Here is a 16,727-nt window from a genome sequence, read left to right as displayed (position 1 = left end):
TCATTCTCAGAAAAAATTATACAAACACAAACCTATGTTGTTCCTGACACATTTTGTAATGGGACCCGAACTACATAAAGATAATATGTGACAAGTGAATGGGGGAGAAAAGAAAAAATATGTTGCCAAGAAAAGTTCCTTTGTGCAAATGCACATGAGCTGCACTACGGCAGAGCTTGAGAGGGCACAGTGTGAAAGCACTAAACTCACTTGAATGTTCTAGACGTGATGAAGCATGTGGCACCACAACATGGCCCCGTTTACAAGAAGCACCATGTGGTCTTGAAAGCTCAGACCACCCTGTGCCAGCAGGGACACAGCGCCACCCACGGGATACTTAGGACACCCATCAGCTTAGGATGCACTTGTCTCACCCAGAAATGCTAACAACCACAGTGCCATCTACAACCTCACAGAAACCATGGCCTCGCAAGTATGGCTCTACATTCTCATCCCAGGTCATTCATCAAAGTCCTCAGGCCCAGCCTTGTGCCAGCTGGAAGAACCACTCCTAAAATCCATGTATGTAGCAGATCCCGGCGATAGCAGAGGCCACGGTGTGGACTCCACTCCAGTCTGTCTCCAGAGCCCTAGAGCCCTGTGGATGACTGCTGGCTCGCTTGTTCTGGCCCCAAACGTGATTGGCCTCACACCAAATGGCCGAAACAGGACACTAGGGGCCCTGAGGCCGCACTGCACAATAGCTTGCCTGCGGTCTCTCTGCATAGCAGCGACTGTAGCCCTACTCCTCTCCACAGGCCAACACAGTTCGTACAGGAACACGAGCACAGCAGTGCTTCAACCAGCATGGTTAGTTTAATTAGTTACAGTTATAAACGCAACTTTGAAATGGCAAGGCAAGGTCCCGGCTGAGTGCAGGTCATGTTCACCTGGAGGTCACAAGAACAGACTCAGACAGAATCCCTGCCACAGCGCATGTGCTGCCTTAGCACAGAAGGCAGTGGGTGGAAGCAGCTCTGGACACTGTCTACATTAAGCAGCTGGTGCAGCACAACTTGCATTGATGACCATAAAAAAGGAACAGACCAGCATAGCTGGAATCCATAAGAAACCAAGACACAGCTAGACTTGGCCATGAGCCCCTCAACCACCTGCACAGAATAGCAGTTACAAATTGGCCTTTCAACTGCCAACATACAGGCATGCAGCCTGCCAGCAACATTCTTCAGGGGAGTCTAATTCTACAGCACAGAAAGAAATCCCAAGTACACAAAAGCAACTTAGATGCTTTAAAGGAAGTTACAATTGATTACTTTCAATCCTTACCCAGCCAAAGTTATTTTGGGTGGTCCTGGAAGGGTTGGTCCTGAAGGGAAAGCAGGCCCATTGACAGCTGATGGAAGGGCGCCATTATCAAGCTGTGCAAAGTCAAAGGCAAACATGTTTTCTATTAGCGTGTTTATTTAAAGTGCCAGTCAATCCTAATGTAGAATTAAAATGATTCTTTTACATCTAGAAGTTTATGCATAACCCTTTATAAGTAGCTCAGGTCTTGATGGCATTACAAATGCACTAACATGTGAACACACAACTCTAGTGGTTTCACAGCCCTTTCTGGCTGCAGGGCCTCAGGAACTGTGGTCACTTTGTTTAACCATGGAAATGCCCTCTCCATTCCATACCACACAGTTTGCCCATTTGTCAGCTGCACTAAAATGTAAGCTGTGTAGGTCAGGTGCATTCTGTTTTGTTTGGGGGTTATTTGGTTCACTGATATCTCAGACGAGCCTGCCGTGTGGGTGATGCGGAAATGCCCTATGTACCAAGGCCTTGCACCAAGTTCAGTTTCCAGAAATGGACACACAAACTCTGCTTCCAACAGCCTGCATTCTTTTTTTTTTCTTTTTTTGCCAGTCCTGGGCTTGAGCTCAGGGCCTGAGCACTGTCCTTGAGCTTTCTCAAGGCTAGAGCTCTACCACTTGAGCCTCAGCATCACTTCCGGCTTTTTTCTAAGTATGTGATACCCAGGTCTTCCTGCATGCTAGGCAAGCACTTTACCACTAGGCCAAACTCCTGGCCCTCTTCGTTTTTTTTTTTTAGAGCTTTTTTCCACCAGTCCTGGGACTTGAACTCAGGGCCTGAGCACTGTTTTGGGGCATTCTCAAGGCTAGCACTCTACCACCACACGGTTTTTTCTGTGTATGTGGAACCAAAGAATCAAACCCAGGTCTTCATGCATGCTAGTCAATCACTCCACCACTAGACCATGTTCCTGGCTCCACAGCCTGTGTATTTATGGGCAGATGCAGACAAATCAGCCAAATGACATGAAATAGCAACAGTGAAGGCTAAGCTTGAGGCAGGTGACATGACAGTAACTGGTTATGCACACTCTCTCAGAGCGGTGACGCAACGTATTAATCTTCTAGTGGAATATACTCGAGGCCTACAATGATGTCATAATAAATGTAAATTTTAACAACACATGTCCAGTCAGGTGTCGGTGCTTCACCCCTGTAATTCCAGCTACTCAGGAGGCTGAAACCTGAGGACTGAAGTTGGAAGCCAGCCCAGGCAGAAAAGTTCCCATGAAACTCTTATCTCTAATTAGCCACTTGAAAATGAAGTTGCACTGCGGCTCAAAGTAGTAGAGTGCTAACCTTGAGCAAAAGAGCTCAGGAACAGTGCCCAGGCTCTCATTTCAAGCCCTACAACCACCACCACCAGCAACAACAGCAAACATGTCCAAGGCAGACACTGCTGGTTCCCAGCTGGAATCCTAGCTATTCAGGAGGCTGAGATCTGAGGATCATGTCAAAACCATCCTGGGCAGGAAATCACACGAGTCTTACCTCCAAGTAGCCACTAAAAAGCTGGAAGTGAAGCTGTGGTTCAAGTGGTAGACTGCCAGCCTTGAGTGAAAAAGCTAAGACAGTGCCAAAACCCTGAGTTCAAGCCCCAGTACTGGTGTGTGCCAAACAAAAATCCATTAACACTGCAGGAGGTGACTATAGCATAACCACAAGCATGAGGCCAGCAGTGGGGAGGCAGAACCTGGAGACCGAAGGAAACGGCAACATGGCCCATGGTGTTGGCCAGGATACATGTCTGTAACGACTCTATTGCCCAGGGTCTAGTACAGGGTCTAGTACAGGAGATTATATATATATCATACACACATGTATATGTAATATAGATACTATATGTATATATATATATATATATATATATATATATATATATATATATATAATTTAGTCCTGGGACCTGAACTCAGGGCTGGGCACTGTCTCCAAGCTTCTTTTTTGCTCAAGGCTAGCACTCTAGCACTTGAGCCACTTCCTTTTTTTTTTTTTTTTTCTGTGTATGTGACACTGAAGAATTGAACCCAGGACACTTAATGCATGCTAGGCAAGCACTCCACCACTAAAACACATTCATTCCCAGCCCTAGGATACATTTTTGTTTTTACTGTTGACTTTTTTTTCATATATTTTTTTATACTGTTGACTCTTAGCTACAGGATAAAAAATATCACTTGAGTTATTTCCACTGCAACAATTAAAATTTCAAAAGATATTAATATATGTTTTATATTAAAACAATGACTCACTTGTTGTGTAATGAGATTCAATTTTGCTGGTAGTGGCAAAAATCTTCCTACTAAAGCAGTCATTGGCTTAGGGACATCTGCAAGAAAAACAAGAAAAATTAATTAGTAGCACATATTCCTTCTTTCCATATTCATGTGAGAGAAAGTATAAAAGCGTCTTAAAGATTTATCATGTACAAAGTTATTGAAACATTGTGATTTCTGTTTTTTATTTATAAAACTTTCAGGTCAGTGTGTTTGTGTGTGTGTGTTGTGCTTTCATCATAAAGCTGCATGACCTGAGCTTCCAAGGAAGAGTCTACTTACTATGCTAAATTGAGTCCCTAAGTTTCCATACTGTACCAAGATTTCCTTTGGAGGCTACAACAAATTCACCAGGACCCTATCGGGTAGTTTATAATTTTAAACAAAGCCCAGTGACATCTACTTGTTGGACACCATGTGTCCAAAACTTATGTGCCTACTTCTCTTGGAATTGATTCTAAGCTGTTGGGTTGTACTTACTGTTAGAGTAAGTTAGACTTTGCCAGAAAGCCATGCAGACATCCAGGTACAAAGAACAAAAGAAAAGTTTATTGCCAGCAAAGGGACCAACAAGACCCCTTCTCACAAAGACAAGTGCCGACTACTGTCTCAGGTGACCTTTGTAACCTGTGAGGGTCCTATCTCAAGGTAGAGGGAGGCGGATGCGAACTATTTACTACCTTTACTAAATGGGCCTAGTGTCGCCTAGGGAAAGAGCCTGCTAAGCTATTGGTCTAACACTAAACTACCCACAGTAGAATGGAAAGGTGTTTCTATGGGCTCAGTGAAATCCTGAGCTACTAACAGTGCTGTGTGCCTCATGTTTCTGAGTCCAGGTGGAAAGACTGGCGTTCTTTTATTTTCATTCTAAGTATATTCACTCACCAATTTACATATGCTAAATGGTAACTTTCATTAATCACTCTGTACCTGACTGCAGGTAATTATTTTGATCTTGATACTGAGGAACCAGATGAAGTGCTTTTAGCTCTCTGGTGCCAGAGTTGTCAATACACAGCATTTGGGTGCCCCCTTTCAGCTGACAAATCACCTAAAATGAGATCAACAATCAGGTTTCATCAGTCTAGCGATGTGAACCTATATAAACTCATACCTGAGAAAAGTTCTAATTGAAGACTCAAGTCTGACGGGAAGACAGAAAACTACAGATCGGCTCTTGATTTCTTCTACAATAACTGCTCCCTAAAAATTCTCCAGCAGTGTATGCATGGCCACTTCTATGTACTAACAGGTCCTTCTCCTGTCTTCCTCCACAGGGATCTGACCACTGAGATGTAGTTCAAGGACCAGGTGCCATTCAAAAGCATCCGTCCGGGAGTTTGGCCTAGTGGTAGAGTGCTTGCATAGCATGCACGAAGACCCGGGTTCAATTCCTCTGTACCACATACATAGAAAAAAGCTGGAAGTGGTACTGAGGCTCAAGTGGTAGAGCTCTAGCCATGAGAAAGTCCAAGAACAGTGCTCAGGCCCTGAGCTCGAGTCCAAGACTGGCAGAAAACAAAAACATCTGTCCTTTCCTTCACTCCACTGCCCACATTAACAGACAACTCAGATTTGGTGGAGAGTTCGTCTCAAGGACTTCCTGTGCATAGTCTCTGCCTTAAAGCCAGGATCTCATTCACTAAATGAAGAGAGGGCTGGATACTAGTGCTCACACTTGTCTTAGCTTAAGGATGGGATCTGAGGACTGAGGTTCAAAACCAGCTTAGGCAGGGAAGTCTTGAATCTCTTATCTCTAAGCTATCAGCAGAAAGTCAGAAGTGAGCTGTGGCTGAAGTGGTAGAGTGCTAACTTTGAGCCAAAAGCTCAAGGACAGTACCCAGGCCCTGGGAATGGAACAATAAAAAATGGCATGGGCAGGTGGGGCTGGGAGTTTGGCCTAGTGGTAGAGTGCTTGCCTAGCATGCACGACGCTCTGGGTTCAATTCCTCAGTATTGCATACTGAAAAAAGCTGGAAGTGGTGCTGTAGTTCAAGTGGTAGAGCGCTGGTCTTGAGGAAAGCCCAAGGACAATGCTCAGGCCCTGAGTTCAAGCTCCAGGACTGGCAAAAAAAGGGGGTGTGGGAAGGAGTATGAGGAGGGACTCATTGGTCACTTGGACTCTGAGTACTTTTCTGAAGGATTTCCTGACACTTCAAGCCTAGTTCTCGCTGCAGTCGAGTCTGGTGCTCTGGTCACATCACTTATAACACAGAAGACAAATGTAGACCAGGTCATATTTTTTTTGCCTTCACTCATGAAATGAGGATGAACAGTAACTTTTATTCTAAGGGTGTTAGGAGGACAAAATGACCACAGTTGTAAAAATATAACACACCCCTCTCAAAGGTGATTGATAGTATACCCCTACCCATATTAGCTGCTGGCAAAAGAACTCTGGAGACATGAAGGAAGAAACCGGGCTTCTGCTTAGAAGCCAGGGAACCACCAGCTCATGCTCACCAGCAAACCACAAAGTATGTGACTTGTGGCCACTCTCCTTAGTGAGTGCAGGAGAGCTCTTTCAACTTGCTCAGGCTGAGTGCAAATAGAATCTTAGGGGTGAAAGGTGAAATGTACCAGGTAACAACCTAAAGTGCTGAGCCAACAAGGAAGCCAATGAGAGGCAGCAAGTGGCTGCTGGGGGGGCTGGCGGGCTTAGTTACCATGGGGCTGGAGTCTTTCTTTCGAGAGCAGCTGGAGGTGTCCTCCGTGTCCTGGGATGAAGAGAACTTGCAGCAGGATTCCTGAGCCAGGGGATTCTGAAAAGCTGCTTCCTCTGGGTTGTTACTTGCAACCGTGCCACCAGCTTCCTTTATTTCAACCTGAAAGGCACAAAGCAGTGGCAGTTTCAGACAACACCTAGACATTGGCTTTTGCAGCTGAATATCCCACAAAATTCAAACCTGAGTATTGTGTCCATTTTTTTTTTTTTGCCAGTCCTGGGGCTTGAACTCAGGACCTGCGCACTGTCCTTGGATACTTTTTGCTCAAGGCTGGTGTTCTGCCACTTGAGCCACAGCACCATTTCTGGCTTTTTCTGACTATATGGTACCGTGGAATTGAACCCAGAGCTTCATGCTTGCTAGGTGGGCACTCTGTCACTAGGCTACTCTCCTGGCCCGTGTCCATTTTTTTTATTTTTTATTTTTATTTTTATTTATTTATTTATTTTTTTTTGCCAGTCCTGGGCTTGAGCTCAGGGCCTGAGCACTGTCCTTGGACCTTCTCAAGGCTAGAGCTCTACCACTTGAGCCTCAGCACCACTTCTGGCTTTTTTCTATGTATGTGGTACCGAGGAATCGAACCCGGGTCTTCATGCATGCTAGGCAAGCACTTTAACCACTAGGCCAAACTCCCGCCCCATTTTTTTTATTTTTAAGGAAGTCAGAAGTGGAGCTATGGCTCAAGTCGTAGGCCAACCTTGAGTGGAAAGGCTCAGGGATAGTGCCCAGGCTCTGAGTTCAAGTCTGTTGTCCGGGGATGAGGCTGAAGGTTCTAGGGACAGAATGAGAATAGAGGCCGCACCTTTGTCCAGCTTCCAGTACGCTAAGGTGTAGTAATAGGGATTTTAGGAGAATCAAAGAAGCAGAAATCCCAGACCCCCAGCTTCTCAGGTTTTCCAATTCCTCGCCTCCTCGGAGCACCAATTCAAAAGCTTCCCACAAAGGTTTACACCACAAAGGTTTGAATAGCTGAGTAATCTCATTTCCCATCCTTTTGGAGGACCAATTTACATTTTCCTGCTTTCCTTTGGACAGGACTATCTCCAAAGCAGGAGTGGCCATCCTGAACTCACCCTAATCCGTGGCGGGATCCCAACACCTCCGTGCCAGGGCTTGTCAAACCCCTTGACTCCCTTGCCTGGTTTGCCTGAGGTCCTAGGTCCCCCCCTCCCCGTCCACCCTCCCTCCCCTACCTCCATGCCTGGTTTGCCTGAGGTCCTAGGTTCCCCCCCTCCCCGTCCATCCTCCCTCCCCTGCCCAGGTTGTGGGATGGAGGGCGCGCGACGCCCGTCTGCACTCCAGCCCGGTGGCCCGCAGGCGGCCCGCAAGGGGCCCGGCTCTCACCGGGATCACACGCACGCCGGCGGCCAGGGGCAGCAGCGCGGGGCCGCGCGCGGCCGGCAGCAGCGACGACAGCACGTGCACGCTGTAGGCGGGCGGCGGCGCGGCGTCGTCCGCGGCGCGGAGCTCGGGGAGGCCCGCCAGGTCCCCGAGCAGCGAGGCCGGCACGTCGCCCGGGCCGTCGGCGCCGGGAGGAGGGCTGAGCGCGCGCAGCAGCGGATCCACGGGGTCGGCGGCGCCCAGGTAGGCGTCGGCCAGCACCGGCAGCTCGTCCTGCTCCGCCTTCACCACCACGGCGGGGCTCAGCGCCAGGCCGTCGGGCGCGAACGGCCGCTCGGCGCTGAAGAGCTCCGTCACCATCTCATCGTCGGGGCCCGGCATGGCGCCCAGCAGGGCCGTCTCCTCCATGGCCAAGCATCGCCCCGCGCCCGGCTCCCGGCGGGCTCCGGCCAGGGCGAGGGCGGGCGGCGCACCTGCACGGGGAGAGCGGGCGGGCGGTGAGCCAGGGGCCGCACCCCGCGTCCGCCCGGCGGGGGAGGCCGCCTCAGCGGACCCCCAGCTGCCCTCGGGGCCGCCGCAGCGGGCACAGGACCCCGGCAGGGCCCCCTCCGGCCCGCACCGGAGCCGCCCATCCCCGCAGGCACGCACCTGTGCCCGCCGGCTGCAGCTGCTGCTATGCTGTGGCCAGGCAGAGCCGCCCTGCTCCACGACCGTTGGCGGTTGGAAGGGGCGGGGCCTTGGCGCGGGATGGGGCGGGGCCGGAGAATGGTGACCAGGGAGGAAGGGCCGGGAGAAGGGAAGGGGCGGGGCCTGTCGTTACAGGGGCGGGGCTAGGAAGCCACTGGAGGGGAGAGCCTATAGAAGGGGCGGAGTCTACCCAGGTGGAGGCGGGACCAGGGAACCACTGGCGGGAGGAGCTTGGAGAAGGGAAGGGGCGGGGCCTGTCATTACAGGGGTGGGGCTAGAAAGCCACTGGAGGGGAGAGCCTATAGAAGGGGCGGAGTCTACCCAGGTGGAGGCGGGACCAGGGAACCACTGGTGGGAGGAGCCTGGAGAAGGGAAGGGGCGGGGCCTGTCATTACAGGGGCGGGGCTAGGAAGCCACTGGTGGGAAGAGCCAACAGAAGGGGCGGAGTCTACCCAGGTGGAGGCGGGACCAAGGAACCACTGGCGGGAGGAGCCTGGAGAAGGGAAGAGGTGGAGCCTGTCATTACAGGGGCGGGGCTAGGAAGCCACTGGTGGGAAGAGCCAATAGAAGGGGCGGAGTCTACCCAGGTGGAGGCGGGACCAATGAACCACTGGCGGGAGGAGCCTGGAGAAGGGAAGAGGTGGAGCCTGTCATTACAGGGGCGGGGCTAGGAAGCCACTGGTGGGAAGAGCCAACAGAAGGGGCGGAGTCTACCCAGGTGGAGGCGGGACCAAGGAACCACTGGCGGGAGGAGCCTGGAGAAGGGAAGAGGCGGAGCCTATGTCAGAAGCAGGGCCAGGATTGTGGGTGAGGATCTGTGGAAGAGGGGCTGGAGGAAGAGGTGGGGAGCTTGGAGAACCCTGGGGATCAACTGCTCCTGCTTAGGATGGGAAACTGAGGCCACAGAGTAAAGAAGCACTAGGCAGACTCCTTCCTTGACGTGAGAGCTTTTGTCTTGGGATTTTTTTTTTTTTTTGTAGGACTGGGGATTAGACTCAAGGCCACTTGAGACCCACTCTTAGCCATTCTGTCTTGTTTATGAGACAGTCTTCGCCTGACTTTGCCTGGTTTAGACTTGAACTCTTTGGAGCCTAGCCTGAACCAAACAACAACAAACAAAAATTAGGGGGCAGGGAGCATGGCCTAATGGTAGGGTGCTTGCCTAGCATGCATGAAACCTGGGTTCAATACCTCGGTACCACATACTCAGAAAGAAAAAACAGAAGTGGTGCTGTGGCTCAAGTTGCAGAGCACCAGCCTTGAGCAAAAAGTACCCAAGGACAGTGCCCTGAGTTCAAGCCCCAGGGCAGGCAAAAAGAAAAATAAATAGACATCCCATCTTAACTTATAGCTGGTGGAGGGTGGTATACATCTGTCATCCCAGCTGGATGGGCGGCTGAAATTGGGAGGATCACAGTTCAAGGCCAACTGGAGCATAAAAATTCATTTATGCTGGGTACCAGTGACTCACAGCTGTACTCGTAGCTACTCAGGAGGCTGACACTTGAGAATCAAGGTTCAAAGCCAGCCCCGGCAGAAAAGTCCATGAGATTCTGATCTCCAAAGTAAGCACCAAAATGCCAGAAGTGGAGCTGTGGCTCAAGTGGTAGAAGGCTAGCCTTGAGCAAAAAGGCTGAGAGATATTGCCTAGGCCCTGAGTTCAAGCCCCAAGAAAAGAAAAAGTCAATTTCCATGGAAGAAACAGAGTAGCGCTGTATGCCTGACATCCCAGCTATGGTGGCTGGTGGGAATCAAAGAATAGGAGGATCACAGTCCAGGCTGGACTGGGTAGGATACAAGACCCTATCAAAAATAGCTAGCATAACCCAGGCACTGACGGCTCATGCCTGTAGTCCTAGCTACTCAGGAGACTCATATCTGAGTAGCTCAAAGTCAGCTAAGTAGAGCTGTAGTTCAAGAGGTATAGCACTAGCCTTGAGCAAAACCGCTCAGGGACAACACCTAGGCTCTGAGTCCAAGTCCTAGAATCACGTGCTCATGAATGTACACACGCACACACACAAAGGGAGGCACAATTCAGTGGCAGAGTACTTTCCTAACAAGCCTGAAGCCTGGGGAGACAGAGGGGTCTAAGACGGCAAGCCAAGAGACTAAGAGGATACAGCAGCAGTACCTATTACGTGCCAGACGTTAGAGGGAGGAGAACGAGGGATGCAAGCTAACAGTCCACAGGCTCCACCCACTAGCTCTCCTCCTGGCGGAGGCTGGTCCCTGACAAAGGAACCCAGGACAGGAACGTCGTAGACAGACAGTGCTTTATTAAGGGTTGCTTACACTCACAGCACACGTTTCTAAGACTTACACCGAAAGAGCACTTCGTATTTACATGCGATGGACTGATGAATGTAGCAGATTCAAGCCAGGGCTGCATTAAAACTAGTTTGTTCCAAATTAAAATACATGATTCTCTCACTTCCCCCTTCCCACACATACAATGAAAACCCACTCTCCAGAAGGAATAGAAAATTGCATTGATAACTGCACAGATCAGCCACGGTGATGCTGGGGACATGAGCCCCGAGAGAGAAGCGCAGTCTTGTGCGCTTGTGTGCACACATGGGGCAGATCGGTCAGGAGCCACCAGCGCCTGACTTATGTCTCTGATGAGGTCTCCACCACTGCTCCCTCTCGTGCTGGGCAGAGGAGGTCATTTTCCTGCAGATTGCCTGACGTCCGTGGCAGGGGACCAGGACAGGTAGCGTTGTTGTGGTTGGGATTTCTTGGTTTTGCCTTTTGTTTTCATCCTTGCTTTTGAGAGGAAAAGGACCTTTCGACCTTCTAGGCGGATTTTACAAAACTGCTATCCCTAAGATGCATGTGGCTCTCACTTCCTCCAGCTGTGGAAGCAGGAAAGGAGAAAGCCTTGAGGACCAGGCAAGTGCTGGGGGAAATAAATACACGGCTTACAAACAAACTGGGAAGCTTGTCACCTCAGGCGAGGCGGTGGGCGTGTCCCTGGGTTAGGAGTTTTGGGTGACACTGAATACTGAAGGGGACTCAGGCTCGCTGGAGAAAGGCACTCCGGGGCAGGGAGCTGTATACCTAGCACCAGTCACCTGCCAGCGAGAACTGTCACCACCATGACCCGAAGCATGGCTTGTTTGCAGCCACCGCCAGCCCCCATGGACATGAGGGCCAGATGTGACGTCAGGGTGATGTGCCTCCTGACCACAGGCCGTCCCTCAAGTTCTTGGCCATCAACATCCTCCATCTTCAGGTCTGGCCCTCCGGCATGCATCAGTCACACCAAACCTGAAGCCAGGCTGCCAGGTTCTGGACACACATCTGCCCTGTGTCTGGATGCCTAACTGAGGGGAGCCAGCGCCAGGCACCCAGCAGTGTTGTTCCCATGAGGAGCCTGGCCCTCAAGGGTGGGGGGGCAGGGGCAGCCCCTCCCCCTCCCCCCTGCTCCACCAAAGACCTCGTGCTACACGAGGGACTCAGTCTTTAAGGCACTGGGTTCTGAAGACGTGCAGGGTCGGTAACAGGACAGACACAGCGACTGCTTGTTCCAAACATGGCAAGGCCACCAGGACAGATGGTGGCACCCTGCCTGGTGAAGGGCGGGTCTTTCCACCACGAGTGGGGTGGTGTACCATCCGCACCAGCAGCACGTCCACTCCCTCCGCCTGGGAAGCTGCAGCCCTACTAAGGATGAGCCCCTGCCAGCTTCGGGATGGTCCCAGGATTCCCAAGGCAAGGATGTGCCTGAAGTAGGAGGGCTGCCCTTCACACCGTGGGGCTACTGTTGTAAGGAGACAAAGCCAACGCTTTCTGGAAGGAAAACTTTTGAGTTTTGTTCTGTTTCCATCTTGAACTAGGATCAGGATTAATGTCTACTCTTCATTTGGTGTGGGTCACAGATTTTCCCTCGCTGCGGCCTAGCAGAATTACTTTTTGGAATTAGAGGCAAGCCCAAACAAGCTGAGGATGTCTGTCATTGCTTCTGTCAGGTGCTTTCCAAAGCGGTGAGAATCCTGGTTTAAACAGAGAAAGCAAAACCGTATCAACATCTGGAAATACAGCCGGGCACAGTGCTGTGCTCCTGTAAATCCCTGACACCTGGGAGGGTGGAGAGAGGAGGACTGCAGGCCGAGGCCAGCCCTGGACAAGTTGTGTGGGTCTCTACCTGAAAAACAAACTGGAAGCAGAATGACTGGGGACGTGGCTTCAATGGTGGAACACGTAAGGCCCTGAGCTTGACCCCAGTGCTAAAACCCAATAGTGGGAACGTTCATGCTTAATAAGCCTCTATACCCATCCTGTGCCTCCACTTAATCACAGCTCCTTCCTGCCTGTAACTAGCTGAGTGGTTAAGGACAAAGCCGGAGGTGAGACATCACAGGTGATGCACCAAGGTACCCGTCTGACCTTGACCTCTGTGACCGGGCTACCCTACATGAGCCTTGACCTCCAAGTTCCCCGCCATGCCCCCCAGCAGTTCCTGACAAATGTGCTCCGATTCCAGAGTAACACTGGTGGAAGGGGTGGGCAGCGCTGTCTTTGAACCCTAGCTGCCCACATGCACACAGAGCTCTCACCCAGGTCACCATGCTGATCAACCATCTGAGCTACCAGTTCCTGGCATGCCTGACGGCAGCAAGCCACGTGCGGCTCCTGGGTGCTCTGGGAAGATGGGCACTCCGTGGTCAGTTATGCCCAAGGACTCAAGAGGACCATGGAAGAGTCCTGACCCTGGCCCTCTGTACAGGCTGTGGCCAGCGGCCTGCCAGGCCTATCAAGCCACAGGTAAGACCACAAGTCAACCAGTTAACAACTAGTTTTTGTTTTGGACATTTTTGTTGATGTTGTTGGTATCTTATTTTTGGCACTCCTGGGGCTTGAATTCAGGGCCTGGGCACTGTCCTTGTGCTTTCTCAAGGCTAGAGCTCTACCACTTCTGGTGTTTTCTGTGTATATAGGACTGAGGAATCGAACCCAGGGCTTTGTGCATGGTAGGCAAGCACTCTACCTCCAGGCCACTCCCCCGGCCCATGTTGGTGGTATTTTTTGAGCCTAGGCTCCAGCTTGCAGTCCTCTTCCCAAGTAACAGAAATGTCATAGGCAGAAATGTCTGCCTATGTTGGTGGTGACCTTCTCCCCTCTGCCTGCTCTCTACCGCCTTTGTCTCAAAATTCTTTATCTTGGAAAAATTCCTTGTTCTTCAGTTTTGGGAGATAATAGGGTTGGAACTCTGGGCCTTATGATTTCTAGGCAGGAACTATAACACTTGTACTACACCTCCAGCCCCTTTCCCTACAGGGTATTTTTTGTTGTTTTTTTGCCAATCCTGGGGCTTGAACTCAGGGCCTGAGCACTGTCCTTGGGCTTTCTCAAGAGTTAGCACTCTATCACTTTGAGCCACAGCATCACTTCCAGTTATCTGGTGGTTACTTGGAGATAAGAGGCCCACAGACTTTGCTGCTTGGGCTAGTTTTGAACTGCGGTTCTCAGATCTCAGCTTCTTGAGTAGGTAGGGTTACAGGTATGACCTACCAGCACCCAGTTTGTTGTTTTCATAAGAGGGCATCCCATTTACACCCAGGCCAGCCTGAACCCAAATTTTCCTATTTACTATGCTTCCAGTGTATCAGGGAAGATGGCACTCAGTACCACAGCCCGCTTTCAGTCTTTTGAGCTAGGGCTTCACACACTTTTTACCCTGCTGGCCACACCATGAACCTCCCAATTTCAGCTTCTCAAGGACTGCAGGCATAAACCACCACACACAGAATAGGGTTTCTTTTTTTATTTTTTCTGGTGGCACCAAGATTTGAACTCAGGACCTTGTACTTGCTAGGAAGATGGTCTACCACTTGAGCCCTGTCCTACTCTTTTTGTAAAACAAAAAACAATGGGAGAGGGGAGTGGGGTGGGGAGACAGTGGGAGAAAACAGAAAACAAAAATGTGCTCATTATCTTATGTAATAATAACCCTCTGACATCACCCTTCCAATAAAATTAAATTACATTTAAAAACTGCAAACTTGGGGCTAGGGGGTTGGCTAATGGTAGAGTGCTTGCCTAGCATGCACGAAGACCTGGATTCGATTCCTTGTTGCCACATACATAGAAAAAAGCCAGAAGTGGTGCTGTGGCTCAAGTGGTAGGGCTCTAGCCTTGAGAAAACCCAAGAACAGTGCTCAGGCCCTGAGTTCAAGCCTCAGGGTTGGAAAAAAATTAAGAAACTGAAAAATTTGGTCTTGCTTGTCAAATAATGTACAATGTGGAAATGAGAGGATAAGATAAACCCACAAATAAAGTGTAGATTACGTGTGTCCATGGAGCAGAGGGCACCTGCTCCATCATGAGGGCAGAGGTGCCCAACTCTGTGACATTATTACATGCTATTCTTGCTCCATCTTCCAGATGCCACACGTTTAGAAAGACATGGAAGCATATGGACATTTAGGTTTAAAATCACTGTAACAGCAAAGACAGGCAAGTAAAGAGAATTTTGAAATTCCTCTTTGTAAAGACATCCCAAACAAGTCAGAGTTGATAACCAAGCGTATTTTCTGTTCTAAGATGCAGTCTCCTAAAAATAAGCACTAACCCCCTGTTTAAAAGGAGAGGGATTTCCATCCTGGGCTGGAGTCACAGCGGTAATCCCAGCTACTCAGCAGGGATCTGAGGATGGCAGTTCCAGGGCAACATGGGCAGAAAAGTCCAAGAGACACTTACCTCCAATTAGTTAGCAAAAAGTGGAAGTACAACCGTGGTTCAAGCTCCACTTTGAATGAAAAAGCCAAGCAAAGATGCAAGGTCCTGAGTTCAAGCCCTGGTACCAGTGTAAAAATAAAAACCAAAGCCAGGCACGGTGGCTCTCACCTGTAAACCTAGATACTCAGAAGGCTGCGATCCGAGGATCGAGGTTCAAAGACAGCCCGGGCACAAAAAGACCTGAGACTTTTATCTCCAATTAACCTCTAAAAAACGGGAAGTGGGGCTTGGCTCCAGGGGTAGGGTGGTAGCCTTGAGCTGAAGAGATCAGGGACAGCGCTCAGGCCCAGTTCAAGCCCCACTAAAACAACAACAAACAACAACAACAACAACCAAGAAGAGAGCAGGACTTCCTCGTCCTCGCCCTTACCGTCTCGGGGCTGGACACCTTGGAGGAGATGTGGAAGTGGATGTAGTTCTCGCCCACAATAATGTAGGACACGCCATAGCCGTCGTCAGCAACCTGCAGGTGAGCAAGACATGGCTTAACTGAGCCCAGGAGGGAGAGAAGACACTGGCGACCGCTCCAAAAGTCAGCAGCAATGCCGCAGCATGGCCTCAGGGGCCCCTCAGAGCCCACCCAGCGCTGCACTCACCGGCCCGAAGCCCCCGCCGCCAGACACGTGGTGCGGGTTTTTCACCAGGTCATACAACTCCACCTGCTGGTGAGGCGTCTGGCTGGTCGACAGCCGCCAAGGCTCAGACAGCACCTGGGCAGAAAGGAGGCAGGGTTCAAGCGGCCCCTCTCCACATCCCATCCTTCCGGCTCCCCCTGGGGATACTGCTCAGAACCCCCGAAGTCTAGGTCCCTGACAACACTGCTGGCTCCGAGAAGGTGCAGAGAAGAGAAGGGCTCCTGGTACCAGGGTTCTGAGATAAGCATGCCACCAAGCAGTGGTGGAATGACCAAGCAGACTTGGGATGGTGCCACCCCCGTACCAGATCCTGTGATCTCAATCTCCAGAGTAGCTAGGATTATAGGTGGGTTATAGGTAACAGCTACTAGTGCAAAGCAAAAAAACAATGAGGTTGAGCATGGTGGTATATGTCTATAGTCCCAGCCACTTGGAGGGCAGACGTTGGAGGAATGTCTGAGCCATCTAACAAAAATCCACCCAAAAAATAAAGCAGATAAACTCACCGCTGAATTATATTTCAAACAGAGGTAAACTGGGTTTGTCATCCTAGCCACTTAGGTGACTGAGTTCTGAAGATCACAATTCAAAGCCAGCCCTGGCAGAAAAGTTCCTGACTCTTAACGCCAATTAACCAACAAAAAGCCAAAAGTGGAGCTCTGTGTCAAGTGGTGGAGTACCACCAGCCTTGAGGAGAAAAAGCCAGGTGAGTGCTCATGGTCTTGAGTGGGAGCCACAGAACCAACACACACGCACGCGCACATGCACACACACGCACGTGCACATGCACGCACACGCACGCACGCGCACACACACTCACGCGCACACACACACACACACACACACACACAGCTCAGGAAATGCGGTGTCCATGTGTATTTCAGGGCTGCCTGAGTACTCGTGGCGGGAGGGTAAATCCTCCAGCGCTGCTTTCCATGTCTCCGCGGCTCCATTCTCCAGCATCTGCGGCAGCCACGCGTGACGCCGCTGTGATCA

General features: G+C 50.6%; 2 protein-coding genes across 6 annotated transcripts in view; both read right to left on the bottom strand.

Moving 5' to 3' along the window:
• Tesmin (testis expressed metallothionein like protein) overlaps window positions 1-8,413 on the bottom strand; it is a 28,186-nt gene extending 19,773 nt beyond the window's left edge. Inside the window, exons 1-6 of one of the 3 annotated variants that reach the window (XM_090347221.1) lie at window positions 8,314-8,413; window positions 7,669-8,138; window positions 6,265-6,423; window positions 4,529-4,649; window positions 3,575-3,651; window positions 1,288-1,379 (exon numbers count right to left, since the gene is read on the bottom strand). In XM_090347221.1, the coding sequence (XP_090203347.1) occupies window positions 1,288-1,379; window positions 3,575-3,651; window positions 4,529-4,649; window positions 6,265-6,423; window positions 7,669-8,073 (854 nt within the window). In that variant the 5' untranslated portion in view covers window positions 8,074-8,138; window positions 8,314-8,413. The remainder of the gene's footprint in view (window positions 1-1,287; window positions 1,380-3,574; window positions 3,652-4,528; window positions 4,650-6,264; window positions 6,424-7,668; window positions 8,139-8,313) is intronic. The other 2 variants (XM_090347218.1, XM_090347220.1) reach the window with 2 other exon arrangements.
• A 2,198-nt stretch (window positions 8,414-10,611) lies between these two features.
• Window positions 10,612-16,727, bottom strand: part of Cpt1a (carnitine palmitoyltransferase 1A) — a 43,233-nt gene continuing 37,117 nt past the window's right edge. For all 3 annotated transcript variants that reach the window (XM_090347212.1, XM_090347213.1, XM_090347214.1), the window contains 3 exons: window positions 15,693-15,806; window positions 15,467-15,559; window positions 10,612-12,350 (listed from right to left, as the gene is read on the bottom strand). In XM_090347212.1, coding sequence (XP_090203338.1) covers window positions 12,264-12,350; window positions 15,467-15,559; window positions 15,693-15,806 — 294 coding nt within the window. In that variant the 3' untranslated portion in view covers window positions 10,612-12,263. The remainder of the gene's footprint in view (window positions 12,351-15,466; window positions 15,560-15,692; window positions 15,807-16,727) is intronic.

This window comes from Megascapheus bottae, chromosome 16, assembly GCF_031878675.1.
Source record: "Megascapheus bottae isolate mThoBot1 chromosome 16, mThoBot2.hap1, whole genome shotgun sequence".
Classification (NCBI taxonomy): domain Eukaryota; kingdom Metazoa; phylum Chordata; class Mammalia; order Rodentia; family Geomyidae; genus Megascapheus; species Megascapheus bottae.
The sequence above is the reverse complement of the archived record's forward strand: the minus strand, read 5'-3'. Positions and strand labels throughout refer to the sequence as shown.